Below are 25,016 nucleotides of genomic sequence, written 5' to 3' on the forward strand. Positions count from 1 at the left end.
AGGGATCGTTTTTACTGGCCCTTTATGCAAAAAGAAATAGAGGACTATGTACTGAGAGAGTGTGTGTGCCTAAAACACAAAAAGCCCAACCGTGAGACCAGAGCCCCTCTCACTAATATTGTGACTACTCAGCCTTTTGAACTTGTCTCCGTTGACTTTTTGCATCTTGACAAATGTAAGGGTGGTTATGAATACGTGCTTGTGCTAGTAGACCATTTTACACGTTTCGCTCAAGTTTATGCTACAACGTCCAAATCTGGCAAAACAGCGGCAAACAAAATCTTTAATGACTATGCTTTAAAGTTTGGGTTCCCCCTTCGAATTCATCATGATCAGGGTGGTGAATTTGAAAATCAACTTTTTGCTCAACTGAAGGAATATTGTGGGGTTGCGAGTTCAAGGACAACCCCCTACCATCCACAGGGAAATGGACAGGTTGAACGATTTAATCGAACACTGATCCAGATGTTAAAGACACTGACAGAGAAACAAAAGAGTAACTGGAAAGACTCACTAAACAAACTCGTTTATGCTTACAACTGTACCAAAAGTGAGGTGACAGGGTTCTCACCTTTTTACTTACTTTATGGACCTTCACCACGTTTGCCAGTTGATATGTTGTTTAGTTTGAATCCAGACTCTAACCAGGGTGAAACCAACCAGAAGGACTATGTGAAGAAGTGGAAACAGGGCATGGAGGAAGCGTATGCGATCACGCAAGAAAATAACAACAAAGCTGCTGCCAGGAGTAAGAGACTATATGACAGTAAACTAAAGTATTCTACCCTGTTGCCCGGTGATCGTGTTCTGGTTCGAAACTTAACCCCACGTGGAGGTTCAGGCAAACTGAGAAACCACTGGGAGGATGTTGTTCATACAGTGGTTCGTCAAGTCAGCCAAGACATTCCAGTTTATGAGCTGAAACCTGAGAGGGGGAAGGGCAGATCTAGGATATTTATTACCAATGAAATTGCAGAGCCACATTTTCCTGTGAACTCTGCTTGCAAGGGACCAGCGAATCAATATTAGCTACACTACTACACCAATTTGTCAGGATGGCAGTGTGAAAATGGCATAACACACATACAAACAGGACATACGTACATATTACATACATATTAGTGAGCATAATATACATGTGTAATTACAAAGTTCGAGCTGTGCAAAACGGAAACGCCAGGTGAAGTGCATGGTTAGTCCATGTGATCTAAAGTCAGACAACAACAGATATATCTGTGAAATGCCAACTTGTGGAAAAAGAACAGCAGTTGTGGCTACAATCAAGCTGAATTATGAAGTGAGCAAAAAGGCAGTTGGTCATTCGGAAGTTATAAATAAAGTAAATGGCATTACCTATTGGTCTTTTGAATCATTTGTTCAATTTTTGATTCTTCCTCTCAAGCATTTTCAATTTGGAAAAATACTATATCATAAAAAGAATCTTCAAAGTCAAGACTTTTAGTTGTACTCATCCCATATATGAGCAATGACTGAAACTGAACGGAGAACAGTTTTCTTTTTTTAAATCAGTGTTGGACATAACCGCTTCGGACATCTGATTTGCCCTCCGTGGCTTACATCTGCCCCGGCGATTTATTTTATTGAATCATCACCTCTCAGCCCTGCCTGAAGTGATTCCCAGCTATCATTAGCCTGGGCCCAATGGAACTCATAGCCTTTAGAAAGCACAAGGCTCTCCAAGTCCCGGTCTTCAGCTCTCTCGATCAGCCTCTGCTCCTCTAGTTTAGATACCAGCATGTCCCTTTTCTCGACCGTCCTCATAATCTCAGAGAGGATCTCCTGCTCCTTCTGGAGCTCAGAAGCGCTCTTCTTTGTATCTATGTAATAACAAAAGCATTTGAGCAATTACAAATGATCAGCACAAAGAATATCTGCTGCAAATGTTGTTGCATGTGACAGGTTTACCTTCCGTATTCATCCTGCGTCGAAGGTCTTGCTGAAGTCGCCCCTGGGTGTCCTCCAATTCAAGTTCCTGAGCACTGAGACAAAGACAAATTACTTCCACTGGTTGAAGATGGAAAAGTCCATCACCACTGAAAATGTAGATGTTTTGTGTTTCTCAATTGGATGCAGTCACTTACAAGATCATGAGGTCAGATTCATATCGTACAAGTCTGTTCTTCTCCAAAACCAGTTCAAACCAGGACTGATAAAGTTTGGAGTATTCTTCGTCATTTGTTTGACTGTCAGTTCCTTGGAGTCAAGAGGAAAAAGTACAGATTAGGAGCGCTATGAAGTGTCGGTTGGGATTGTGATTTAAAGGGATTCAAAGAAGGTGGTCAGGAGCATTTTGGCTAGCACAGGAAGTTCACAAAACATATTTTAGTGGGTCGCAAGATAGTCAAATTAACCGTTGTTGTTGTAGGTCAGTCCAGAACTTAAAACATATACTATACTGATGCAAACACGCCCACAGCAAAATCCCATTTTCTACTTGCGGCTAAAGAGACACTGCAAAGTGGAGAACAAACCCAAGGAAAACTAGAATTACAGATTTTTAGTAAATGGTCTGTGTATCTATCTGTTTGACTTTTCTATTCTTGCCATCTCCACGTGCATGTTTATGCATCTGACTGTGTTGTTCAATACCTGTTTCCCCCCTTATAAGCTTTTCTATAGTCACTCCTCTTTGCTCCAGGTCTCTTTGTTTCTCTCCAACCTCCTCCAGTTGTCGCTGAATCACCTAAATAAATAAAAACACCACATGATGCATTCACACTAAAAAGGTGATTAACCTTAATTGTACGTCAAGTAAAAAATAAAAAAAAGACTATACACCTGCTAAAGTAGGTAATATGCAATATGCAACTTCAGTAAGAATCAATACCTGAGCTCTGTGCAACCTCTTTAACTGTTCTTGTTTGGCCTGTTGGGCCAACGTCTTTTCCTGCTGCTGTAGTTGTCTTTCTGCTGATATCTGCTTAATAAAATATGCACAATTAAAAAAAACAAAAAAAAACACAGCTGCGCTGTACTGTACAGAAATGGTACATTCAAATGTACAAACCTTTACCTTGGTAGATTCGTATTCATCATCAGTTGAGCGGGGCTCCTCCAGACTATGCTGACTGAAAGCTAGATAAAAAGGAAATGTTGACAAAGTTGCTCAGAGACTCAAACTCAAGTGCACACCCAAAACACAAAATTCCATATATATGATTTAACATTAAAATGTCCAAAAAGTGAAATTTGGAATTTTTACAGTTGCGCTCTTTGAAAGCCATATTTGTATCGTACAGTAGTTAATTATATAACAATGCATTCTGCCAAAGATCACAGCAGTGAAACCTTGTATTATGTGTGTAAAAAAAGCAATGTTCAAAGAGAAAATTACGGAGCAATGAATGGTGTATTTTCAAACCTTTTCTATATATAAGGCTCCTTTTCGGCTCAATACACTCTTTCCACAGACAGATTTGTTCATAATCTCAGGTTGCTATATCATGACACTAACCTTTATTTCTCAAATTGGTAAGGATCATTCTTATTTCCTTATGAAGCTCCTGATCTTTCCCGTCAGTCTCCAATGACTCCCTCTTCCTGAGCCTCAATGAGGAGAAAAGAGACACCCTCCTTTTGGACAGTGATGACACTCCGTCACTGGAGACCCTTCGAGCGTCTCTGTTGTCTTTCAGGGAGAATTGCTGCAGCAGAGACGGCAAGTCCACACTGGCCTGATTGTTTCCAGTTTTCTTCTCTGTGGATGATTCCGGTTCAGCACAGTTGAAATTGACCTCTCCCTCCGACATGGGCCTGCGTCTGCGTTGGCCACCATGTCTGGGCCTCCTGGTGAAATGGAAATAAACTGAAAGTGTGAAACATACATACTCTGGCATTCATGGCAGAAATAGATAATCCCATCAAACATTTGAAGGAGAGATTTGACAATAAAGGTTCCAGTACAAACAAGAGCAGCACTGATGTGGGGTACATAATGAGGTCTTTACAAACATTGTGGGGGCTGCGATGGAGCTGTTGGAAGGATTGGTCACACTAAATGTCCTCCTGAAGGCCTTGGCAATAAGATGGAATGCCGAGAGCGACGTGGCAGAGACAAATTGGGTTTCAGTTAGTTGGCTGGAGTCTGTCTGAACCTTATCAGCTTCTCTCTCTGCTTGGACCTGATAAGACATCAGAGGGGAACGGGTAGCACAGGTCATTATGAGGTGAAATTATTTTCTCTTATTTCTCGCTGGACGATTGGCATTCTTCAAGAAAAGCGATAGTCATGTCTCAACCTGGCGATGCTTTGTGGTCTTGGTGTCACTTGTCATAGAAGTTTCCTCTGGAGTGCCCAGCATGTCACAGCTTAAGAGTCTCTCTTTCTCATTAAGAGCTAAAATTAAACGCTTCTTTGGGCTGGTTGAGTTGCACGCTGTAAACTTTTCACTCATCTCACGTCCCTCTGAGGACGGTTTGGGATCATATGTCTTGCCTCTAGAAGCCTGAGTAAAGAAAACCAAATTCCTATTTAATCATGAAATACCCAACACTGTTGGGGTGAAGGGGTTGTCAACATACAGTTTGTTTTTCATCCGACTCAATCTCCTCAAAGTCAGAGTCCACTTCAGGAACAGTCTCCGGTCCTTCTTTGTCCCACGGCCAGCTTCGTTGGAAGTTTTTGACAAATCTCAATGGGAATGCTGGGAGGAGCAGGCCAATGATGAGCAAATGATGTTTGAAAACATAAAATATTTGCTTCATGGGAAAAACAATCATCAGCGGCAAATTGCATAGGTTGGTCAGTATAAGAAATCAGTTCTCTGGTTGGATGGACCAATTCGTTAACAAAACCTTTTTTTCATATTGATTTAGCTTTCGATTATCACAATACTTCAATACTTAAAAGCTAGCAAGGTTAGCTATGGAGAAGTATACTCACTTGCTCTGATTCTTTGTTTCCAGAAATGACTGTGTTTGGTCTTACGGTGACCTACATACACTGGGGCAAAACAAGAGACAGAAAGACAACATCATATACTGACTTTTCAAGGTACTGATAGAGGGATGACATAAGACATTTGTGCTTGATTATTTCAACATCAATAAAAAATAAATAAAAACCCCAAAAAAACTGGCAGATTTGAACAAGCATTGTCAAGAGAGTTTTATCCTGCTTTCTTTTGAAGTTGACAGAGATGATTCCTTGAAGTAACGACTGCAAAGCTAGCTGCACGCGAGCAATAACATCCTTATTTCCCTGAAACCCTGAAACGGAAGTCCGGCCTTAACCCAAGCATCATATAAAACAACAACATTGAGATAAGATAAATAAAGGACAACCTGCAGTTCCACTAATAAGTCACAGAATTACAACTACTGGATCAAATCCATTTAATACAGAAGGTGTATTAAATTAGGGACAGCCAAATAGTAAAATGCAGTACATTAGCAAATTAAAACAACACCAGTAACACGTATTGTTCCACAAAAAGACCAACGAAAACATAATTTGGTAACCGCACCCCAAAAGAAAAAAAAAAGTAGCTGTATTCACAAATTAAAGTACCGTATTTTTCGATGTATATGGCGCACCCAAAAGCCTTTATTTTCTTCAAAATATAATCTTGTTCCTTATACGCTGGCGAGCCTTATATGTGAAGTAATATTGAGCCACAACAGGTCTCGCAACTACTGTCAGCAGCCACTGACTCAATTTCCCCCGGAAGAAGTTGTGCGTAACCCCAGCCTCTACTGTTAGGTCTTATAATGTGGTGTGCTTCATATTTTGAAAACGTGTATCTATTTATATATTATATTTAGAAAACTTGTTTCATTCATTTAGTACTCACTTATAGTCCGGTGCGCCTTATATAGGGAAAAAGTTAGAAAATCGACCATTCATTGGGGGTGCGCCTTATACACCAGAAAATACAGTATTAACCATATTTTCACTGCCATTAAATCAGAGAAAAATGTTATAACTTAATTATAGTTAGGGTGGGTAAGAGGGTTGAGATAATGAGATATAATAATGAGATCTCAAACAAAGCAAGAACAGGTTTTGGACAGTATGAAGACAAACATTATCCTGATGCTTCGTCTTTCAGATTTTTTTTTACTCACACTGTGGAAGCTGAACATCAATATATATTTATTATGAGATCTAAATCATGGACTGAAAACCATCCTGACCTTTAGCACCCTTCGCCTGTATGACATTGTGTTCTGCAGGCTTTTCAATGCAGGGCACATTGAGAGTTTCCATAGCCACGTCTGTTTTTTCAGGATCATCATGATGCCATGAATGCATAATAGATGTCGCGTCTGGAAGTTAAAAAAAAATAAATAAATAATAATTGGGTATCACATATGATATGGCAGTTAAGTTCAAAGTACAGTGAGGGTGGACTAAGGCTAAGCAATGCATTGTATCACAGTCCCAATGAAATTGATCAGTTACGCACATTCATCAGTCACGGTTTCACTTTTAAGCTTGATAACATATACACAGCCATCTAATGCAAGGGGGAAAAGGAAATACTCGGTTTCTCTCAGTCTAAATTTGGCTGAAAAGCTGCTAGCTACCTTGACACTATCAAGCACCAAAAATGTACAACATATTGCAATCGATTACCGTACTCACGTTAAAGTATGTCAACATTTTACTGTCTTTTCAAAGATGAATCCTCTTAATTGGAGAAAATAAATAAACGACAAGAAAGCAAGAAAGAACGAAAGTGAGACAGATGGACAGCAGGAAAAAAACAAAGAATGAATTAAAGAAAAGCATGGAAACAATTAGGCCAATTCTTTTATTTTCAGCATATACAGTACTTTAGTAGACTGACACATTTGAGTTTGACGTGGGAATATGAAAGAAAAAAAGAAAAGGTTTCTTTTTAGATTTTTGGAACATTTCAGACACAACTTGAAAATATGTGAAAACGTGTCCAAAAAAAGTTCAACGTGAACACAAATCCGTGAACGTGAACACAAATCCTGGCCAAATGAGACTACAGAAACTTAAACACTTGAGCGGAAGTAACTGCATCAATCTTCTGAGCCAGTGACAGGATAACAATGATGCAATTCCACTTTCATCGACGCTTTCAAACTGAAATGTTTTCAATCTGGGAAAAATAAATTAGAGGAAAAAAAGAATATCCCCAAATAATTTGGGAGTAGAGTGGACTTACTGTTCGTTTGATGTTCCCATTTCGATTGGCTACAGCTTTGTGTGAAGTTGATAATAATCACATGTGAAGTGTTGGTAAAATGTGAAACAGCATCACCACCCAAAGAAAAAAAATCTTGAGAAATTCAAAAGTCCAGAAACAGTCCAGTAGAAGCTGCAAGCCCCCAGGTGATTCACTTCTGCTTTGCTCAGGTATCAAATTCTGTTGAATTTGTGGCTTTTCAATGTACTGCACTTTTTTCCTGTCCTTTCAGTTCCAAACATATGGTACTCTCAAGGTGACAAAAGACAACAACAAATAGTTAATTATGTGTCAAATAAGCACTAAACAGACAGATGATTGTGTTGTCAGATGACAGGGAAGGCAATTGTTAATTGTGTGGTTAATAAGATTTTTTTTGTAAACAAACTAGATTTCTACTACAAATAAAGTTGTCATGGAAATCAAACGAGCTGACAATAACGCACCAAGCCATTATGTTGTCAACTGATTTATTTGTAGTTCTATATACATTGCATAATTTTGATCGATTATGCATTCTTCTGTGAATCTGAATACGGAAATAAAAAGGCTGATGGGCTGCATCAAGATATAGAAGATGAGATATAGAAAGTGACCACACCGTGTTAAAAGATCAGGCATTTCCTGAATAAAAAAAAGACAATTCAAAACGTAGAATGTGTCAAGCGATTTAGAAAAAAAAACATCAAAAGGAAAATGTCCAGTAAAATGAGCATTTCTGAGAAGAAACCCTTTCCATTGGCTTGAATTACACCAGTTTCCTGACATAAAAGTCCAACTACCAGCTCATTAATTATTTTATGCATATGTATGTAAATAAATAAATATATGTATGTAAATAAAGAAAAAAATGCACCCAGTAAGATTAAAAGTATTTTCTCAAAATATTTATTTTTCAAGTGATGCTGATTATGGGTGAAATGCTGAAAAAAATGTTCCTGGACCATGTAACTTGGTAACATGATGCATGAGCAGCTCATGTATTTTGTTTTTCTACTTTCATTCCTTTCATCACTTTGCTGCTGTGAAATGTAAATTTCTCCACTGTGAGACTAATGAAGGCAAATCCAATCCAATGATAAACTGTCCACTGTCTGTGAAAGGGTTAACTTTTTTTTGTGAGATCATGAGCAAAAAAAGCAACGGGTGTGATCAATTTGTATATTCCTTGCATTATATTACATGTCTCTTATTACTATGCGGAAAAAGCAGCTAGTGGGCATCTAATCTTGCAAGAATTCTAGCAGGTACACGAGAGCGTTCTGGAGAATGGTTCTGAAGGGAGGCCTTCTTCTGTAACAGAGAGATCCACACACAAATGTGGACACACACACATTACTATCAAACTAGCTGTAAGAGAAGGATGGATGACGATGATGCAGCAACTGAGGCAGGCATTCAGTGTGTTGGTATTAGGGCGTTAGTGAGGAACTACTAAGCACAAGGGTTATGAGGCTCACATTTGATCTCATTACTGCCATGGAACTCAAACAGCAACAATGCCACGAATATGTCCAATAAAATGTTTCATCTGTGCGTCACAATTATTACAACTGGGAAAGTATTAAGAAATGTCACCATATTGCCACATCTCGCATGATCACTTCAAATAGGTGTGTTACAACAGACAATGGCCAACGCTAAACCTTCGTTCATCAATCCCAGGTTGTGCTTCATTGTAAATGTTCTACAGACTGAACAAAGTGAAGTGAATGAACGAAGGAAAATTTGAGGAAAAAGACAAAAGAAAAGTGTTGGGGGAAGAACAGATTGACATACAGAAAAGGAACTGAAAAGCAATCGGATTTTGATCATCTCAAACCAGGATAATGTCATTTAATAGTCAAACTGTAAATTCTTTGGTGTTTTTTTCAAGCATTATATATATCAAGTTGTATAAATATTAGGAGTTTAAAAAAATAGAACATTTGTGTTGGCCTTAGGCAAAATAGTAAAAACCAAAGTGCTTTTAAACATGAAAGCAAGACAACAAAATGTGTAACATGTAAACATTTCACAAATGTTCTCTTACATTTCTATTATTGGTGTCCCATGTGAAGGTTTTAAACCAAAAAGGGGAAAAATGATACAATATAACCATATTCAAATTAAAATATTCAGTAAAACAAAATGTTTTGGCAGTTCCATTGCAGTCATGGGGCAGCAGGGGAAAGCCCTGTAGCATCTTTGTACATTCGTTTCATGTCATTTATTTAAAAGCATGCAATACATTCTCAAAGTTTGCAACAAGAGCACATTCTCAGTTATTTGCAAGTTGGAATTCATTATTGCATGAACAACGGAATTTTCAAACATTTCAACTGATTCATTATCAAAAGGGGTATTTATACTTGTGAAGAGATATTTATAGTTTAAGCAGCCTTGAAAAAGCACATTTGTGTAACATGCTTTCAGCTCCTTACAACATCCGTACAGCATAAATGTGCTGCTTCACTGGATGGCATCAAGTTGCATAAAACTAAATGGTGGAAACAATAATAGAAACTAGTCAAGTGATGAATAGTATATCATGATTATTAAAATTGAACATTTGCCTTCCAAAATATATTCAATAAGGCACTTTGGAATGCAGATAAGTTAATATGAAACACCCTAAGATCCATGGAGAGTAAACAGCAGCACACTTATGTGAGACAGAGCCAGAGACTACTTCCACAGCTCAGGGCACGTGAGCTAGTGGAGCCTCCTGGCTGATCTGTCCGAGCACCTCGTGCATTACACAGAGCAGAGAACAGCCCATGCCCAGCAACTCAAACAGGAACACATAGTCATGTGAGTAGCTTCTGACGTGGTTACACACAGCTGCAAAAGACTCGCGCACACTGCCCAAAAGATGTCCAGGAATCACACACACAGGCCAGCTGACATGCCCTGGCCAACTCAGACCTCGCCTAAGCAAGGAAACCAGAGTACCTGGTGGTTGTGTCTGGATGCCGCTGGCCACTGGGTTTCTCCCTTTCTCTAGCACCAAAGCTGTAACATTGCTGTGGTCCTCCTGTACAAATCAATCAGACAGGAGATGACAGACATATACATGGTTATTCGATTTCTTGGACACAGTACTATAAATGTTCTGTAAAGTGCTTTGTTATCGCTGTAGCAATGCAGAAAGCTGTATTTAAATAAATGTGTCTTGTGGATGTACAATGCATGCGTAGACACTATTGTAGCCCTTTATAAACTGTTTTAAAATAGGGCATTCATCAAAGGTGGGCCTTATACTCAAAAGTGCCTTATAGTGCAGTTAAAGGACAACCGACGTCACTTTTTTGTTTCTTAACTGATATCAGAAAAACATTTTATAGCATCTAAAATACCCAAAACACGCAGTATGATATTTTTATTCACATGCAAAACACCAATAAAAATGACTTAAAGTGTCTAAAATCTGCAAAAAAAATTGAGCTGCGAATTGGGCAAAGTCCCGCCCCCAATTTGTGACGTCACGCCAAGACATCTTGCATTGCTTGAGGATCAAAACAATGGCTTCAGATTCGGAGAATATGCTTTCTTGTTACACCTCCAGTTATGAATATGATTCGAATAGTTCTGAAGAGGAAAGCATACATGTTTGCAATCAATGAAATAATTTATTCCATGCTATTTTGAGGCAACATTGGGGAGAAACGATCACCAGAAAAGAGGCACAAAATGGCAACCTCCTGTGGCCACCTCCACAGGCTGATAAATTCCTTATATGGAGCTTGGACACCCTCTTCTGGCGGCTTTTGGGTGCAACACAAGGTTTTCAGACCAAACAATACAGCAAAATACATTGACGTGATGGAAGGACTGCTACAATGTGTCTTTTTTTCGGTCAGGGGGCGTTCTCTTAGTGAAGTCACGTACGGACTCGTCACCAACTCAAAAACAAGACTTCCTGAATATTCTGCTCGAGTCTTAAAACGTAAAACATAGCTAGATGCGGTGGAATCTTTTTAAAATACGCTCAGTAGAAGTCATTTGAAGCCATTTTACAAATTATGGACACAACTTGTCCGGAGACGTCGGTTGTCCTTTAATACTGTAATAATAAACAAAATAATAAATTTGTTATAATCCCAAACAATTTTTGAATCAAATCAGAATCATTTTTGAAATGTTCAGCCCTCTATTGAAAGACAAGCAATTATTTTATATTGACAGTGCAGAAAAAACACAATTGTTGAATATTTGTTTACTTGTGCCTTATTTTGCTTTCATATAAAGATAATCCGTGTGCTTTTGTGGAGGATATGTATTCCTCAGTCGCAGAAAATATGACTAGATCAGGGCTCTTCACTGATTACTAAACTACAGTAGTTGTCTATTAACTCGATTGGTGGCCAGTTAAATGTTGCACCTCAAATTATTTTTATGAAGAAGGATTGCCGTTTAAATTCCAGCCAACATCTGAAACATCAGATGTTGGCTGGGTGAGTGCACGCGCGCACGCACACACACACACACACACACACACACACACACACACACACACACACACACACACACACACACACACACACACACACACACACACACACACACACACACACACACACACACACACACACACACACACACACACACACACACACACACACACACACACACACACACACACACACACACACACACAAAGACAAGATATTTCAATGATTAAACCAATGAACTCTGTTTTTAGCAAATACCCAAACTTTGAAATTAATGGCTGCAACATGCAAAAAAAACCTGGAAGAATAATAAAACTTACCTTTCTTTTCCTGAAGTGTGATTTGGATTGATATTGGGTATAATGAATCTTACAGTAGAACTTTGCTGGAAGAGCAATACAATAATTTACAAATAAGTATTTCACATGTAATAAGTTAATGTGATTAAATGGTACATATTGTGACTCAAGCATACCCTCACTTGAGTTGAAGGCGTGGCTGCCTAGTCGGAGGGTGCAGTGACAGATGTCACAGCGGAAACACTCTCGGTGGAAGAAGTAGCCTTCAGCACTGAGTCTCTCCATGACATAAACCCTCTTGGAACAGAAGTGGCAGATATCGCTTCCACCAAGAACGAAGTGGAAGTCTTTACGTTTCACATACTGAGAAAAGACACGGACAAGGTTAAAGTAAATTTCTACCCCAGGAATTAAGTAATATGAACAAAAAGGAAAACACACAAGAATGCAGTATGTTCCGACTGTATATGAATATTATTTTCTGAGCTTTCTTGAGAAAATCTATGCTGAAAGAGTATAGGAGCAATATCATTTAATTCCACCAACATTTTTAAATCATATAATATTAAGCAGGGCAGCCCGGTAGCCGAGTGGTTAGCACACCGGCTTCACAGTGCAGAGGTCGCCGGTTGGCGTCCCGGTCCGGCCTCCCTGTGTGGAGCTTGCATGTTCTCCCCAGACCCGCGTGGGTTTTCTCCGGGTCCTCCGGTTTCCTCCCACACTCCAAAAACATGCATGGCAGACAGATTGACTACTCCAAATTGTCCCTAGGTGTGAGTGTGAGAGTGACTGTTGTATGTCTTTGTGTGCCCTGCGATTGGCTGGCAACCAATTCAGGGTGTCCCCTGCCTCGTGCCCGAAGACAGCTGAGATAGGCTCCAGCAACCCCCGCGACCCTAATGAGGAATAAGCGGTACGGAAAATGAGATGAGATGAGAGATAATATTAAGCAGATTCTTTACATACAGACAGTGTAGGTGTTCAATTAGCTGGCATGTGACATGTGTCTGTAAGTAAAGAATCTGCTTAATATTAGATATCAAGTCGACAGGATGAACTTAGTACAATGATTTTTAAATCATGTACATTTAAAAAAAATGGATATCTTGATTTGGATGTGTGTCCGTGAGGCGGTGGGTGTTGGGAATGTTTTAGCAAGCCCTATTGCAGAACCAAGACTATATTTATGATGTTAAGCAAGCATAGGGTGACAGTGCCGAGAAGACACTTTCAGAGGGAGTTTTGTTCAGGCAGTTTATTTTTATTATTATTATTTTAATTATATGAGATAGTATGCACAATGCAGAAGTGTGCTTTGCGTTTTGCTCTTTTAGCATATTTTCAAACAAAACGTCAGGAGACACCATGAAATTGACAGTTAGCACACATCTTACCGTAGCAGCATCGGGCCTGTGATCTGTCTCATAGAGGATGGCTAGTATTTGGGCTTTAGCATCTATGGTTGATGACACTTTTCCAACTGTGCGCTAATCTCGACGCCAACGCAAATCAAAGATACAAGAGAGGGAAGTCGTTCACACAATAAAAGTCAGAAAGAGAACAGATGACATTCTTCTTTCCCTGAACAAGCCTGGATTGAGGCTGGGCTATTAAATGGTACCTCTTTACTGTAGCTTGGAGCTTTGGTTGGACAACTCTCAGTGCGAATGACTCCTTTTGGGTCTTCAAAACTATAACTTCCATTGAACTAAGGCATACAGCAAAGGGAAGAGCAACCTATTAAAACATTGTTTGTGTGATCCCTTGTAAATGAGGTTTTTAATTTAAGCAAGCACAAGGGGTACATGCCATGCGTGCTGCTGCATCTGGCACACATCTGTTACCTTAGCATTCATACCACGCTTGTGGTCCTCCGATGTGTCATGAGAAGTTTTGCGCATTTCGAGACAGCCCTGAGGGCTGTATTCTGTCCCTGTATTTTCTTCTGAAAGTGCAATAATCAGACATGAAGAGAAGCTGATTTCAGGGAGTGAAGATGTGGCATCCTGCCTGGCGTTACAACCAGATATTTGATTGAGGATTGTGCGCTTACTAGACGGAGAATCGACATGAGAAGTTTCAGTGATGGCATAAAACGAGGGACTGGGAGATAATTTCTTGTGTTTGAGGTGAAGAGGGTTAAAGAAACCAGCCTGGGCAGTGGGGTCAGGGATAGGGTGGATCACAGGGTAGATTTTGGTGCTTTGAGATGGGGGAACAGGACGCACAGAGGTAGATAGTTCAACCTAGAGAATAGTCAAACATGAAAGATGAAGCAGTATAAGAACAATAGGAACTCAAGATATTGCTGGCATCGGGCGAAATCCTCACCTCTCCAAAATCCTCACTTTTCAGAAACCAATGTTTTTTTTCAGCAATTAACAATGCATCGTCAAACAAAGGCTTGGTAAATATTTAGTAAAACCCACACATGTTGAATGACCGATACAAATGAGTTATGAAAAAAAAAAACCTGAAATCAACCAAATTGGAAGAAAAGAGGTTTGTGCCCGGTGCCAGCGATATACAAACTCAATGATGAGCAGAACCTGTGGTTGAGGGAAAGCGGAAGCATGAACAGGAGGTTTATTGGAGCCAGGAAACAAGGATGAGAGGAGAACAGCTCTTTCCTTGATTGTCTTTTGTGCAAACTGTCGAGTTGTCAGCCGAACAGGAGGCAGAAATCAATGAGAAGATTGAACTACATCTAAGGAGACATGTTTTATATTTAACCCTAATAAGCAAACAACTGCTAATAGCATTGAGCTGTTAAAAGCAGCTTAGTGTTTTATTAAATGCCAATATTCACCTGTCCAATTTCTTCCTGTGACGTTGATGAGTAAAGATCAGTGTCCAACAGAGAAGAGGCAGAATAATGGCTGGCTTTAGCATTGAGAGAAGTGCATTCTGTGTGGTTTTGTTCAGGAATTGTTGAGCTCAATGGGAAATTGGCATGTGAGTTTGATGCAGAGTGACCGGCGCTTATGGCATAAGAAGCAGGATTTTCCAGTAAACGAAGGTAGATGGAAGGCTGAGGAGGTGGAAACAAACATTGGAAGCCATTTGAAATATGAAGACAATGCGTCTGTGTAAGAAGGAAACCAATAATTCTCAAGATTCTAAAAGGAGAGGAGTAGCAGTACCGTACATTGCAGGAGTTTCTGAAAAATTACAAAGAGTCCTTTGGCAACATAAAATTCCTACTTATTTCAAACCGATAAACACGTTAAGGCAAAAATTAGTGCATCCAAAAGATAGGCTACCAAATGTAAAACAAAGTAATGTAGTTTATTCCATACATTGTAAGAATGAAAATTGTAAAGAGCAGTACATTGGGGAGACTCAACAAATTCTCAAAAAAAGACTTTATCAACATCGCAGGGATAATACTAGTGGGCCTCAATCGGCAGTACATTTGCACCTAAAAGCTAGCAACCACTCATTTGACGACAATGAGGTTAAAATCTTAGTGAAAGAACATAGATGGTTTGAAAGGGGGGTAAAAGAGGCGATTCTTATAAAACAACAAAATCCTTCATTAAACCGGTCTGGTGGTGTGAGGTTCAATTTGGATCGTTCATACAATAGCCTGCTCAGGCAAAACAGGTTAGGCAACTTTCGCAATGCTGATGAGGGTCGTTATGCTGATGAGGTGATACCGGGGGGAGTGGGGGTAATAGGCCAGTCGTTAGTCAGGAATGTAGGAACAATCAGTGGGGCCACAGGGAGGGGTCCCGCCCCCCCAACCTGAGAGTAGGGACCTATCATAGCTGAGTCCGGCGCCACCAGGTCTGGACATTAGGGATATATAAATGGGGCCAATACGACCAGTCAGACTTTAGTTCGCTGACGAAGCCTCTTGGATAGGAGGCGAAACGTCCGAAACCTTCACTTTTGTACAGATGATGGCTGAAGAAACCTTCTCATCTATGAAGACAACGGTACTACATTTTCAGTGAGAAGGTGAGTTGAAAATGAATGAACCATCGATGAATGTTGCATCACAGCAAGAAGTAAAATTTGTGGAGCATACCTGCCACTTGTGCTGTGGGGGAGGCAGATGCGAAGGGGGAGGGTGAGCATCTTTAGGCTTTGAAAAGCGAGGATTTTCACCTTCCTCCACCTCCTCATTTGAGAGAGGAAGTGGAGTGGAGGGAGGTGAAAGAGGTGAAGAACAGGATGAGCTAGATAGGTCATCCTCAAGCTGATTATAGAAGGAAGAGGAAAGGGAATTATAGAAAAGGGAAATGAAAATGGTATCTGGAATTACAACATTATAAAACCACTTGTGATGTGCATACACTTATGTGAGCCACCACATGTCTGCGTATCAAAATCATCAGCCTCCATGTAATCCACTGGGCTGCACCACCTTCAATGTTCCATTAAAAACCCGTGGAACATTTTCAAAATTTCATCAACAACTCAACTTAATTGGTCTGAAAATTGTTTTTTCTACATGTAATTCAAGGTCTGATTTACTTATTTATTTTGCTCATCATTTTTCCTAGTCAATGATATACTTTGTGGAGCAACTTAGTAATATTGAGGAACATTTTTTCTTGGGTTCATTAAAGTGATTTAAAACCATAAAATATATTTCACTCAATGAGCAATGCTAAATTCAAAATAAAATAAAATCAAAAGTTCCTATTTCTTCAGTTCACATTGTGCATAGCAGCAACCAAATTTTCATTGCAAACACAAATATACATTCAAGATTAAACGTATCACTTGTTGCATCAACATAAGGCATTCATGAAAAAGAATCATTAAATGTCTTTGACACAACCTCACTTCAGTAGCAAGCAAATTACATTGCTGATTACAACCGGTTTATGGCTGTGCATTTATGATCTTATTCATGAAAATGTCTCCATTGTGGGACGAATAAAGGTTTTCTGATTCTGATTCAGCTCCACGAGAAGTGTTGGAGCATTCAAAACCAAAATCAGAATCATCTTTATTATACTTACTTATTTATCTATAAGTATGTACAACACACAACAAATTTGTTTCTGGTAGAACACGCTGCACTAGTATCATCACCAAAAATATTGCAAATAGGCACTATACAGTTCTATTTGTAATGGAGACATTTGACCCCAACAAAACCCTACAAAATAGAGACACTGAGTGCTATAGGGGCCGTGCTGACTGGACAACATTTACTATCGAAGCATTCGTTTGTCAAGGGCGTGTAACCCTTTAGTGATTTTTATAACACTCACAAATTCACTGGCATCCATAAGTTACGCAGAGACTGCATAGGTATTTGGTCATTCATGACTGTTGCTAGGTAATATTACGAGTGGCTGGAGAGCTTGCCCAAAATATATTATTCTTGACATTTTTATGGTGTGCATCAGCTTTTTAAAAAAATAATCCCATAATAAATTATATTTTCCCCAATTGAAAATCATAGGAATTCAATTCATCGGTGCTTGCGCCAAAATGTGTTTGGTGCGGGCTACATTCCTCTGTGTGTTTCACAAGTAACCGAATTAGCTGCAATAATGGGGCAAATAGCGAATGTCTGTGAGTACTGTCTGTTTACATACTTTGCAGCACCATACATGTCCAAATTGCCATTACTTCAAATGGTTTAACTTTTAACATTGATGACAGGTTTGCAAGCCCTTTTACGGTATTTGGCAGTTTGTGTTACGATTAAGCTAGTCGATATGATTACAAGACAAATGTATGCGTTTTATGAAAATATACAACATGAAATTCTCAGTTTTAGTTTGAGAGAAAACTTCAAGTGGGAGTGGCAAAAAAAAACAACTTATTTTTACTATTGATCGCAAACTTCCAATCTGTTCATTTCCTGTAAGTGAGTTCAGCTCGCTCCAACCGTTGAGGACTCCTACCATTGTTGCTCGTAAATCGAAAACGGAGAGGTCGGGCGAGGAACTATTTTTTTTAAATCAGTGCAGCAAAAAACTTCTAAACATGGCAATTCCAAATATGTACGTGCTATTATACACTACACCAAACAATTCCAAAATTACATGTTTTTCTGTAGAATTAGTTTACTTTTTTGGGGCACTCCGAATGTAATTCTTTCTCCAATTATTCTGCAATGAACGCAGAAAGAACAGACTACACTTGAAAACGCCATGGCCCGAGGGTTAAAAATAGCTCCAAGGTTGATGTGTTTAGTACTCCCGGTAATTCAATTCTGACCTTGCCATGCATTTTTTCTGCCGAGTTCTCCTCGAATTTGGCCAGCAGCTGTGTTGCCATGGATCGGACCTTGCTCTCTTGCAGTTTCCCATCAACACCTGCTGAGGGCGCACTGTGACAGGATAACTGATGAACGTTGTAGGACACAATGAACAGTGAGAATACAGTAGTCGTTATAAATTAGATCAAAATATAGATATGAAATATAGCTCATAGTTTTACTCTTTCAAATGTGATAAAATAATCAACCTACCTCTGTGAGGTAGCTTTTCCCCTTACGTCGCCTCTTATGAACAGAATCGTTATCCAATTTTTTGTCATCCTGTGAGAGAAAGCACAATATTCCTTGATCATAATAATGAAAGCTAAATATTATCATTGATCATTTCCCTTGCAATGTACATCCTGCAGACATCGGTAATCAATGTCATTGGGGAATGTAAATGTATATGCACAAGCTGGATCATTGTGCTGTCTACAGAATCCAATAACATTTCAGTTGCCAGAAGAGCAATGATGGTGGTCTTATTAATGAAAAGGCAACCAACTGATGAGCTGGGAAGTGATATCAAGCCTTTCACTTTCAGAGAAACACACAATTATGCCATGAATAACTCAGCACATTCATATGGAAGAATGTTACACAACCTTTGGTATCCTTTTCCTGGGCTGGCCTAAGTTGCTTTTTGCCGATTGGCTTTCACGATTTTCATCTCTTTCTTTTGCTCCTGAAATGTAGATGCACAGTAGGTTCATATTTCGCAGTATAAGGAAGTAGTACAAGTAAGTAGGTCATATTTTAACAATGAAGGCATGGGATAAAACAAAGCATACAAACACATATTTGGATGTACACTTAACATGGATGAACATGTTTGATGCCCTTAAGTTACAATTTACAGATACATGATACCAAAAACAAAGACATTCAGGTTATTTAGGAGGATATTACAGAGAAGGGAACAACTGGCAGTTGACAACACAACTGTTTATTTAAAAATGCAATGTAGCAATTAGTACATGCTGCTTCTGGCATACCACATATACAGTATCCTGTGTTCTAGATTCATTCATTTCAGTAATTGAAAATGCAACACAAAGATGTTATATGGAAGTTGTTTCAGTTGCCAACGAATCTCACTGTGTAATTTACAAATCAAAATCAAGCAAAAGAAACAAAGAGAATCAAGCATGCGGTAAAAAAGATAATAACAATAATGATAAATATATAGAATCAAATGTTGTTTTAGGTCATTGTCTGGGTTGTCATGGGTTTTCTCCGGGTCCCCCGGTTTCCTCCCACATTGCAAAAACATGCATGTAAGGCTGATATAACACTCAAAAATTGTCCCTAGGTGTGAGTGCGAGAGCGAATTGTTGTTTGTCTTTGTATGCCCTGCGACTGACTGGCAACTAATCCTACGCCGAGTGCCTGAAGACGGTTGGGATAGGCTCCAGATCCCCTGCGACCCTAATGAGGAATAAGCAGTACAGATAATGGATGGATGAAATCATTGCAAGTAATAATTTTCCCAACGTGGCTTTCTGGTGAGTGACAAACCACTTCAAGATATTTGGAGGAATCACTACAGGAAGTATACAAAGCATGTCAGAAATAGATTTGAAAAGTGACCTTTCAAACCAATCAGAGGGTATCCAGGTTTGGGAGGAAGAGGGGATTGTTTGTAAGATTTGTTGGACCATGCACATACTAGCCAGATGCTCTGGATGCAGAAAATACTGTGCTCAAAAGTATTTCTCAAAAGATGCTTAGTCAAGTTTACTTCACACTTGACCTGGAAAATGTACATCACTGATCAACAAAGGATGAGTTTGTATAAAAAACAAATGAAAAAAACAACATGAGATAAAAACTTTAATCAAAATAGGTACATTTTCAACATAATTATAGAAGGAATTGCATTTGCAAAGGAAACCGAAACAACGCAAATAATAAACAGAGACAAGGGCAAGAAATAACTGTTTTTTAAACTGACCTTTTTTGTTTCCAGGGAAGTTTCGAAAGGCTTCGTAAAATTTGGAGAGGTATAAAACCATTAGCAGTTTGTCTGGTTCTGCCCTGGCAAACATCTCCTTTCCAGTCGTCACTGGCTGAATCCCAAGGTGATGCTCAGCCACATCGAAGGCCAATTGATTGTTCGCTGCCACTTCATCCTCATGAAGGGAGTCAAAGTCACTGACACAGGAAAGCAATCAAATTCACATTTAAAAAAAATAAAATAAAAAACAGACCCATCTGCCAAGGACATATTTTTAATGTGGCAATGGGCCAACTATAGTATGCCAAATTTGAACTTTTACATGACTGCAGCAAACGGTTTATTTCATCTTGTATACATGTTTTAATGTCAAAACCAAATGTCTTCAGTCACAGGCAAAAATAAAGGAATTTGCTTCGCTGTTGCAAGTTTTGTATTGAGGGAAGGGTTAACGTTCTGGAATTTGAATCAGAATACTGTGAGTGCATTCTCACATGAGTTCAGGCCTTTGCTTATGTATGAGGGCACAAAGGGCAAGGCCACTTCTCCATGAAGATGTCAGGTTGGTGATGTCCACCCCTTTATAGCCATTTGTTTGTCCCTGACACCATGACAGCAGCCTGTCAGGGCGCACCCCACACTCTGAAGAAGAAACATGATTCACATTGCAGACCTCAAAACACCAAATGTTGAAATATGGTCAGTCAAAAAGTACATTTCTGCCTCTTGAAAACACACTGAAGAGCTTAACTGAGAATTATTTTTCAGATACTTGACCCACAAGAATGACGCAAAAATCCATTGAAAGTTTTTTAGGATGGGGGTGCTATGGGTGCAGGTGTTGGTGAGTAGGCGACATTCTGGATATACTGTACTTCCCACCTTCCAATCCCACCTCAAAAACCCATCTGTTTAAAATTGCATTCACAGTTTAGTTTAATCAGCTCTTTTGTTATGTATCATTTTATTCATGATTTTATTGTTCTGGTGTTTATTGTTCTTTTAATTGTAAAGTGTCCTTGGATGCTTTGAAAGGCGCTTGTAAGTTAAATGTATTATTATTATTGTTGTTATTATTATTTATTGGGGAGTTTGGAGGTTGTACCGTCGAGGATGCTATTGCAGTAGTCAAGGCGAGAAGCGATGAAGTGTGTGGATGAGGATTTGAACGGCGTTGAAGGGTGGAAACGTGAAATGTTTTTGAGGTGGCAGTGGTGGAGTGTTGAAAGAGTAGATGTTGATGTGGATGTGGATGAATTGGTTCCTGTCAGTAAGATATGAGCGAAGCCAGCTGAGGACTTCATAGGCGATATGTAGGGATTGCAGGCGAGAGAGTAGGATGGAGTGGAAATGTTTTTAAGGTGATAGTGGAGAGGGGGTTAGGGGGGGAGAGTCAAAGGCAGCTGTAAATTGGAGAAGGTTGAGGATGGAGAGTAGACTGGAGTCAGAGGAGAAGAGGCAGTTATTTGTGATTTTGAAGAGGGATGCTTCAGTGCTGTGTTTAGTGCGAAATCCAGACTGAAATTGTTCAGTTGGTGATTGTCTAAGTAGGTTGTAATTCCAGTTGCAACGACAGAAAGGGGAGGTTGGAGATCAGTCGAAAATTGCTCATGATGTCAGGGTTCAGTCTGGGTTTTTTGATGATGGTGGTTACAGCAGCCAGTTTGAGTGAGGAGGGGACATAGGCAAAGTTGAGGGAAGAGTCAATAATGTTCTTGACGAGCAACATGGTTGGAAAGCAGTGTTTGACAAGTGAAGATGGGATGGGATGCAGTGTGCAGGTGGAGGAATTCATTGTTGAGATGATGTTGGCGAGTTCGTCTTTGGAGACAGGTGTGAATTTGGAAAGAGGTGGAGCCTTACCTCGTCTGGAAAAGTTGGCAGGTTTACCCAGGGTATCTTCAAGGCGAGAAGAGTCCTGTTTTCCATCAATGAAGAGGTGTTGTACCTTAGAGGTAGAAAGTTATGTGATGCTCTTTTTGACATGTCATATGACAAAACTTCAATTTGTCAACAACAACATCCGTCCATCCATTCCAATTGTGTGGGCTTTGTTCAAGGGGGCAGACGTTTTAACAGGCAAACCCAGAATTCCCACTAGCCCCACTTCTGAAAAGGGGGGAGACGAAGAGTTCTTTTAACCACCTTGGCAACTTCAACACCAGAGATAGAAGCATCCACCATAAAGTCCTCATACTCGGCTTGGTCAAAGGAAGGAGTGTTGGAGGAATTGTTGCGGACTTATGGATTCGGCATAGTGCCTCAGTGTCCTGAATCAAGGTTAGCAGCACCCCCATTTCCAATATACAGTGTTTAACGGTGCATTGCTCCCCTCCCCGCCAATACGATATGGATGGTGGAGCAGAGGATTTTCAAAGCCATCGAGAAGACATTGCAAATGGTTTTACCACACAACTTCCACACCTGAGTTTTTGCCTCAGCTCTCTGGCTCTCTGGGCTTGGCTCCAGACGCAGGCCCCAATGAAAAAGGAAATATCTAATAGCTGTATGTGAAAACTGCGGTTCATCGTGTCCCCCACCTACTGCCCGAAGACGGTTAAGATGGGCTCCAGCACCCCGAAACCCTAGTAAGGATAAAGCGGTTCAGATAATGGATGGGTAGATGTTTTGTCTGTTCCCTCATCGCCGACAAATTTGTCATGAGTGAAGCTATCAGGGCAAATGAAGGCCCACACAACTCAGCTCTAGGGGTCATTGGGACATATAAACCCCTCCACCACGTTAAGGTGACGATTCTAGAAGAACGGCATCCCCTAATTATATTTAATTTGAGATCATTTCACATAAGCCATTTCAACATCACTCAAAAGCACAATGGCTCTTTTTAATTTCATAATGGTTATTGCTTCAAAACAGTGTCAGACTGACCTGATGGGGACGTACTTGAGTGGAATTTAGGTTGGGATATCGGGTTGCAGGGTCAATGGTATACTGATCGAAGTTTTTACTGATATTCTCTGTTGTGGTCTGAGGCAGTAGGCGGTAGATACTCTCCCTAGGAAATGATAGAACAAACATCTGAGGATCCAATTTCACTCCAACACAGAATGATGGGGTTTCTTGTAAAGATTCTATTAAAAAGGCAGGTAAAAGTGGTACATATTTGATTTGATTTTTATATCGAACAAACACACAAGCACACAAGATAAAGAATCAAATTATAATGAAAGCGAGTTACCTTGTTCTGCCTCCTCACAATTCAAATCATCGTCTATGCCTTGTTTGTGTGTATGAATATGTCATTTTCAAATTGCATCTTCACATAAAGTCTCTTAGTAATCTAAAATTAGATTAGTATTGACAATGACACAAATACATAAAAACTAAATTTAAAAAAGAAAAAAAAAATCACCCTATGTACATGTATGATAATTTCAAGCCACATTAAAATTAATTAATAAGACTGAGATGAACAATCTCAGACTTGTACAGACAAGTAGGATGCTTCACACATCCATGAGAATTCTTAAAAATATATTTTGAATATTTCCTGGCAATACATGAATAACACGAGTCACATATATTGTGCCAGGGGCCTGAAAAAAATGGGCTTGGCTGTATGTTAATGATTCAACAATTGTGTTCTCTTAGTTATATTCTTTACCACAGAAATATAATTTTAATTTACATCAGTGGAAGTTTCCTCAACGCCACCATTTCACTTGCCATAATACTTGTGGTCTTTAAATTATCCATGTCCTTCAAGTAGTTTTGTCATCTTTTCCCAAGGTAAATCGGGCCATAGTAGATCTAGATTAGAAGCAAATCACCCCGTCATGGAATCTACACTGGTCAGCAATTTACTTGTAATGAGGAGTGCTTGCTGGTGCCAGCCACTGCAAAACCAATTCAGTCCCCTGGCGCTCAATGAAGCTGCCAGTTGCAGCTTTTCGCTGGCCACTATCATCTTGACTAACAGGGTGTAATGTGAATGCCAGTTTGACTAGTGTAACTTTTCATTGGATATCCCATAACGCCAAGCCTATTCAACTCTGCATCTGTCAGATTGGGAGTTGATGACGTGCACATGATCTGACGTTCAACCACAAATCCAATGAAGGTGGGAACTTGCGTTAAACAGATAAAAACAGTTTGATAAAAACAAAGTCATGTTAAACCTAATTTGAATTAAATATACTCCAAAGAAAAGATATTGCTGTGTTACAGACTACAATGTTTCTTTGCCGTTCATTGTGTGTTCGTTAGCCTCTATCCCTCGTGTGGGTCGCATACCACTGCTAGTGTAAAACAAAATTAGTCCTTTGACATAGCCATCATCTATCCATTCGTTTCTCCACATTATTCATTGGAATGTTATTAAACTTCCCATAATTAGTATGTATTTATTAATTTTGTCAGTTATTTTTTTTCCAACTCTTCGCAAACTTCCACGTTGATGTTAAACCATAGGTCGGCAACCTGCAAACGGTGAATGTAGTGAATTGTGTGAACTTATGTTGGACTGTTAATAGCCTGGTAAGAAAATAGTATGGCAACACTTAGTCCTTGTTATTTTTGCCTCCCGACCACCATAACTTCTTTCTTCCGAACTTGTGCAATGTCTTTGATCAGTGTTCCTATTTGCCTTTGCGAACACATTTGCGAACATTTGACGTGTCAGGGCAGGCTTGACAGGTTGCATGTGCAGAAAGCCCAGCGACACCAAAAATGGCACAGTTTCTGAAGGAAATATTTTATCTACAGTATGTTTGGTTGTTAAACTGAAGTTGTAAAAATATTATTGTGATCTCTGAATCAATACAATTACCTTATTTCATATTGTATTATTATTTTGTTGTTCAAAATATGCACCACACTGACAGCCTGGCAAATTACCATACCCAATATGCTTTTGGAGTCATATTGAGTTCAGGATTCAGAGATGCATGTGAG

General features: G+C 39.5%; 1 protein-coding gene across 8 annotated transcripts in view; it reads right to left on the reverse strand.

The window, feature by feature from the left end:
* Positions 1 to 405: 405 nt before the first annotated feature.
* Positions 406 to 25,016, reverse strand: part of LOC148898355 (F-actin-monooxygenase mical2b-like) — a 76,586-nt gene continuing 51,975 nt past the window's right edge. The window contains exons 5-31 of one of the 8 annotated variants that reach the window (XM_088997525.1): positions 22,992 to 23,118; positions 21,966 to 22,050; positions 20,597 to 20,744; positions 20,100 to 20,299; positions 18,751 to 18,830; positions 18,356 to 18,424; positions 18,103 to 18,228; positions 15,947 to 16,117; positions 13,967 to 14,159; positions 13,758 to 13,858; positions 13,535 to 13,621; positions 13,308 to 13,400; positions 12,090 to 12,276; positions 11,935 to 11,999; positions 10,116 to 10,197; positions 6,157 to 6,288; positions 4,904 to 4,963; positions 4,543 to 4,664; positions 4,260 to 4,466; positions 3,973 to 4,142; positions 3,476 to 3,807; positions 3,029 to 3,096; positions 2,849 to 2,938; positions 2,611 to 2,704; positions 2,103 to 2,214; positions 1,927 to 2,000; positions 406 to 1,838 (exon numbers count right to left, since the gene is read on the reverse strand). In XM_088997525.1, coding sequence (XP_088853651.1) covers positions 1,594 to 1,838; positions 1,927 to 2,000; positions 2,103 to 2,214; positions 2,611 to 2,704; positions 2,849 to 2,938; positions 3,029 to 3,096; positions 3,476 to 3,807; positions 3,973 to 4,142; positions 4,260 to 4,466; positions 4,543 to 4,664; positions 4,904 to 4,963; positions 6,157 to 6,288; positions 10,116 to 10,197; positions 11,935 to 11,999; positions 12,090 to 12,276; positions 13,308 to 13,400; positions 13,535 to 13,621; positions 13,758 to 13,858; positions 13,967 to 14,159; positions 15,947 to 16,117; positions 18,103 to 18,228; positions 18,356 to 18,424; positions 18,751 to 18,830; positions 20,100 to 20,299; positions 20,597 to 20,744; positions 21,966 to 22,050; positions 22,992 to 23,118 — 3,520 coding nt within the window. In that variant the 3' untranslated portion in view covers positions 406 to 1,593. Of the gene's footprint in view, positions 1,839 to 1,926; positions 2,001 to 2,102; positions 2,215 to 2,610; positions 2,705 to 2,848; positions 2,939 to 3,028; positions 3,097 to 3,475; positions 3,808 to 3,972; positions 4,143 to 4,259; positions 4,467 to 4,542; positions 4,665 to 4,903; positions 4,964 to 6,156; positions 6,289 to 10,115; positions 10,198 to 11,934; positions 12,000 to 12,089; positions 12,277 to 13,307; positions 13,401 to 13,534; positions 13,622 to 13,757; positions 14,160 to 15,946; positions 16,118 to 18,102; positions 18,229 to 18,355; positions 18,425 to 18,750; positions 18,831 to 20,099; positions 20,300 to 20,596; positions 20,745 to 21,965; positions 22,051 to 22,991; positions 23,119 to 25,016 lie in introns of all 8 variants that reach the window. The other 7 variants (XM_088997521.1, XM_088997519.1, XM_088997518.1 and 4 more) reach the window with 7 other exon arrangements.

This window comes from Hippocampus bargibanti, linkage group LG05, assembly GCF_051943395.1.
Source record: "Hippocampus bargibanti isolate YZ-2025 linkage group LG05, ASM5194339v1, whole genome shotgun sequence".
In the NCBI taxonomy this organism is placed as follows: Eukaryota; Metazoa; Chordata; class Actinopteri; order Syngnathiformes; family Syngnathidae; genus Hippocampus; species Hippocampus bargibanti.